The 5864-nt window shown below is 39.1% G+C and overlaps 1 protein-coding gene across 1 annotated transcript; it reads left to right on the forward strand.

Moving 5' to 3' along the window:
- Positions 1-654: 654 nt before the first annotated feature.
- Positions 655-3614, forward strand: LOC137281036 (uncharacterized). Its single transcript, XM_067812193.1, has 4 exons — positions 655-1695; positions 2238-2306; positions 2867-2956; positions 3412-3614. The coding sequence occupies exons 1-4, from the start codon at positions 655-657 to the stop codon at positions 3556-3558; spliced, it is 1347 nt and encodes a 448-aa protein (XP_067668294.1). The 3' UTR covers positions 3559-3614.
- The last annotated feature ends 2250 nt before the right edge of the window (positions 3615-5864 follow it).

A 5864-nucleotide genomic window follows, 5' to 3' on the forward strand; every position in this document is an offset into this window, starting at 1 on the left:
GCTTATGATTTGAGATACACGCACTAAAACTGGTGTTTACTTCAACGTAATTTCTAAAGTTCAATATTAGGTTTAGGCATTGTTGCTAGCAAACAGTACTTATAGTGAAACATTCATTCAATGCATTTAAATGATTCTCACTAAGCGTCAGTGTGATCCATCTGTCTCCATTACCGTCAGATAAACATGACAGAATCGGGTATTTTTCTGAAAAATGAGAGGAGTGAAAGTAAATATCAGGGGACGACAATATAAAATTAACAGGACATGAAGTGTAACTATTCTCAAGTATCGCTCTATTGTGCAAATACGTGAACAGTGTTGTGATTGCTGGGTCTGATATGATGTTTGTCTCGCTTGAGCATTCTACCAGATAACACAATCAGAAACCTTTTACCTTAATGAGATGTATTTTCGTGTTCCCACTATGTTATTTGTGAGCTCATTCTCCTCTGACAATCAACAATTTGTGTTATGTTATGTATTAATTGTTTTCATCCATTCTAAAAGGATCACCTATTGCAAAACGCTCATTAATTTATTCTGGTCAGTGTGCTGTCCCTGCTGGATGGAAACACGTTGCCATGTAAAAGGCGGCATTCTATGCGACACAGACTCCTGCATTGCCTTAAAGTAACGGTAGTTACGAGCATCATGACATGTGTACGGCCTATGAATGCATCCACTTCATCTGACACAAAAGAAACAGCTAACCCCAGGTCTGTTCTACAAGTCCTTAACCCAGTGATAACCTGGATGCGTGTGTGTGGACTATGGATTGGTCCACGTGTTACTGTGGAGAATATTGGATACAGTGACTGCCGTTTCAGACGACTTCACAAAGATGGCTGGTTCCACATACTGTACTGTGTCCTCATGAACTGTTATCTTTGGATTTACACCGGGATACTTGCCTATAGACTTAGGTTACTTGTAGCGATGTCAAGTGAATGGATTATAGTGTTTCAATTACTGGGTCTTAATTTAACTGCTTCTGGTTGTTCGGCGTGGACCTCACTCAACTATCGGGGTGGAATATACCAAATTTGGGTGAAAGATTTTTACCTGTATGAACAGCGGCACGGTGTTCACGAAAATATGAAAGTCATGGTTAAGAAAAGTAGGATGCTTCTTGCGCTAGTGATGTCAATTGGTATTTGTATTCCAGGGGCTATATTAACCACTGCCCTTCTCGTCCCCGAAATCGGAGAGACTGTTTTTGTTGTCGACAGAGCTTTGGGGTGGTGGAACTATTTGATAACTACAATCAATTATTTCATTTTCTGCACTTCACTATCGAGTTGTGTTATTAGTTCCGTGATTGGATCCTACCCTCTTTGTTCGGAACTTGACGTGATAAACACCATTATGAAACGATGTGTTGATGACACCATACAACATCAAGAGCGCCAAACATTCCGATCAAAATCTGTCTGTGACACAACTGATGAACTGAAGGCCATAATAGGTCGACATAAGCACATTGGTTGTTTAATATCGGGATATGGGGACACCATTGCCTACTTTCACTTTATAGCATTCTTCATGTCACTCCCCCTGTTATGCTATTCGCTGTATGTCATCATGACTCGAGTGGAATCGCCAAATAACGTTGCTCTGTGTGTGTGTATCCTGGTTATTTGCAGTGTGTCTTGCATCGTCTTGTCCATCACTGGAGTGAGGGTAAACGTAAAGGTGAGCATGTATTGTAATTGTATGGCGGTAAAATGAACCCAGTAGGACATAATTATAGTTCACTGTTGTCTTTACTCGAGTGAATGTAGCAGGGCGTCGTGTCCGATTCATGTCAGGGTTCTCAGTTAAGGTCTCATCGGGTCAGTTCGTACTTCTCCTTTAAGGCCCTTCCAATGACAAGCAAGACCAAACCATTTAGTATTCGCCAAATACACAGTCAACTCATAAGCAGCTATCACTGTCATAATTTTGACTGGCAGTGTTTGCTAGCTGATCCATCAATCCGGATACTCGCCCTCAGCCACGGATTGTCATCCTTCGCTGGGACAGATTTTCTGCATCTTGCTATGGTCTTGTGATTCAAAGAGATTGTGTAACGAGATGAAAAGACACAATGTCACACATTAAGAATAAAAAATAAATCTAAAAATGACAACAGATTCAAAATGTGCTTTAGCAAAACATTGGATAACGATTGTAACTCTGTTCAACACTTAAAAGATTTGCGTATGTTACTTTTATAACATATATTTTCATTATAGGCTCATGCCGCTCTGCAGTGCATGCTAAACATCCCAACAGACAACCTCAGTGAAACAGCCATGAGAATGGTGAGTGCCAGGACAAAAATCTATACACTACCGGGAAAAGAGATTTGATGTGTTCCGATTTAGAACATAGGGTGTACATGTGTATCAGTTTCTGGGAAAACATCATGAAAAATGCGGTGGATACACGTTACTTGGAAATTTCCTTTCCGCATTAAATAACTGTGTGCATAAACCTGTTCTGCCGCCAGTGTGATAAACTTATCAAAATCAGCACGTAGTTCCACCAACATCTAGTGTTATCCAAATCAACCTGTCAGAGTCAGCACGAGTGTTTACTCAGCACGAGTTATCTAAGTCAACCTATTAGAATAAGCTATTTTTCCTTTCCATGTTCTTAATGGTAACATTAACTGTGTCTAACTGGAAGTGTGTATATCACTGTGTTAAGCGTTAGAAGTATTTTTGCTGCATATTACAACGTCCATGCTTTCACTTTATATCTTAAATACACAGAAGGGTATTTTGAGACTGTTTCGCACCATTCTGCTTACTATGAGCTATTGATTATTTTTATTATGTTCATTACCGAGAAAACTACATATGCAAAATACTTGTCATAGGTGACCCACTTCACAAGCCTGCTAACTGGAACAACTATTGGCTTCAACGTCTATGGCCTCTTTACCATCTGCCCACCGACCCTCCTTAGTGTAAGTTGATATTTATAACGTATAGGTATATAGACAGACAGACAGCTATAAGAAACATGACATGGAATATATGACAAAGTAGATATACTCGTAGTAGATAGATACCTGTGTCTATTGCCTCTTTCCAAGCCGCGACTGTTTACAGAGCGCACAGTAAGCTGTAAAACCGCTGTATGTGTAGCCAAATAAACACATACACAACACATAAGAATTGTACAATCGTACAATTGTACAATCGACTCAGTCGAGATTTCTTGTGGATGTGGAAAGTGTTTTGCCGTTTCTCTTGAGAAAATAATCCTTAAACCTGCAAGCATAAAAAGAATCAATTGTCTGATAAAAATAGACTGCAGTTGGAAGTAAAATGTAGTTCTGATATTCATGGCATGACAATGTCTCAATAGTCCGTTGTAGGCATAATGGGAATGACGTGCTGTGAACAATTATTGTTTCAGATTGTTGGAACCTTGGTGACGTACACTGTGGTGGTTCTGCAGTTTCGAACATCGGACTGTCGGACAAGTTCTGACACTTTGTGCCAAGAACTAGTGACGAATGTTACTTTACTATTGGAGGCAATGCGAAATACAACATCACCATAGATGTAGACACCACGTCTGTAAACATAGACCTACCATTTTCTAGTACCACTGATGAAAAACCTGTTTCGGACTGTAGTGAAATGTTTGCTGTACGTTTTGGTTTGATTGGATTCTGTGTATATAGTTTGCATCATGATTTGATGATTTGATTTGCTGTCATGTTTGCGAGTAGGCTGAAAAAGAACGCAGGATTTGGGGGCATTGAAATCTGACTAATATTTATGAAAGCATTCAACAAGGCATTAGGAGTTATGGTGTCCTTTATCCATTAACCCCTTTAATGATTCGGTAGCCTCTGAATGGGCAATTGTTATATAATCCTGCACATCACGACGATGTTTCGATGATAAACCGATAAGATCTAAAGATTTACTCTACAGATTTTGGACATATCCCCATGAGAATTGGGCAACCGATGGGGTGCGGTGTCAAGGACATGATGTCTAAATGTCTCAACATGACAAGAAACGTATGACATAACATGTGGTTCCGCCTGCCCTATATTCCCTTAAACCTTTCATTGATGTTTATAATCTCGGAGTGTGTTATTGTGATGTAATACACAACAGGATCGTCTCTCTTATTTGATTTTCGCTACCTAAGCGACCAAATCTGTTGTGATGTCAAACTCTACATGTACTTTATCCTGAAGATGTTACAAGTGACGTGGCGTACTCTGAGTTTGGACATTTCCTTTTGCAGTTTACTTACACTTTTTATTACCTAATTACCGTCAGGTATTTACCCACAATTAATGGAATAAGAAGTGTAGGAATGTTGTGATTAGGTATTCGTATCCATAATATCTTCATTTCATTATCGATACATTGCAAATAATTCGAACAAACCAAACGCTTTTCGTTTTTCGTTTTCTCAAAAACAACCCTTTTCATTTCCCTGGCAGGCAGGTGATAGGATGAGCGTGGATTGTCCTGAGATATGACGTTTTTCCATACTGTATAGTTGTATACATTTAGATTTGTTGCGTGTGATACAATAGGATCACAGAGAAGCTATTATTGTTGCTGTATTTATTCACCATTATACTGACTTCAACATATGGTGGTTTCTATGAAGAGTAACACGTAAATTCTAGTGTGGTGACTTTGCAGAAGCCAGCTTCCTGTATGTACACTAAGTCAAATGTGACTTTATTGTTCTCCAAAAACAACAACCGAAAATACGTGTCCAAATCCCTGCACCGCCCAAGCAGAAGCTGTAATAATGGGGACATCTACGTCATTTTTCTTTGTACATATTGTGTTCATCTGGATGACAATGAATGGCTTTTCCTTTATCTTCGTTGTATATATGGTGACCGAAAAAAATGTGATCTATTAGTAGGAAGTCTTTGGTAGGTATCCTTGAAACTCACAGTCACATGCACACAGTCTGTTTGTTGGTTAACACTGGACTCTGTATGGTGGTGGTCTGTAAATAATCTAGTCTGGACTAGACAATCCTAAGATCAATTATAGCATGAACATCGATCTTCTCATTTGAGATATATGACTTATGTCAACCAAGTCAGTGAATCTCATTAGCAGATCCCGTTATTCGCATCTGTGAAGAAGTGTGTGTTGCTGAAGACCAGTTCTAGCCCGGAGCGTCTACAAACAGTGGAACTAATGCAATAAGGAATGGAATATATTTACAACCAAGTACAGTAAATAACTAATATTATTATACCTCTAAAAGCTGCAGTAAGATAGAGAAGTGACTGGAGACCTAAATGTATTACTGATAACGGACCACATAGTTTATCACATATTATTTCAAACCAAAGAGACTTAGTTTTCATATAGGTTATTTCAACAGACACATGAAAGAAAGGTATGCATCGCAAATTAGACATTTGTGTTCCCAAGCCTTTCCATGTTGACACCTTAATTATCTGTTAAGGATTAATTTGCTGTTAAGACTATTTTGATTACTAGTAATCCTGGCCTCGTGCTGACATTAGGGGCTGTGGTTAAAGCGTTCTCTTGTTACACCGAAGACCTGAGTTCGATGTCCCACATGGCACAGTGTGTTAAACCCATTTCTGCTGTACCCCGCCATGGTATTGCTGGAATATGGCTACACGTGGCGTAAAACTGAACTCACTCGTATTGAAAGGGACGAGAGAAAAAGTGAGCTTTTAAACGCAACGCCAGAGCAAATCATCTCCGTCACACTTTATTAGTCAATGTTCTGCCTTTACTTGTGGTCATATGATGGAATTAATCATAGTTTCTATTCGATTGACATTTTAGAAGTCGGTGAATAATAAGAAAGGTCGAAAAAAAACATACCAGAGGACATCA

The sequence above is a fragment of the Haliotis asinina genome, chromosome 1 (assembly GCF_037392515.1).
Source record: "Haliotis asinina isolate JCU_RB_2024 chromosome 1, JCU_Hal_asi_v2, whole genome shotgun sequence".
Lineage (NCBI taxonomy): Eukaryota > Metazoa > Mollusca > Gastropoda > Lepetellida > Haliotidae > Haliotis > Haliotis asinina.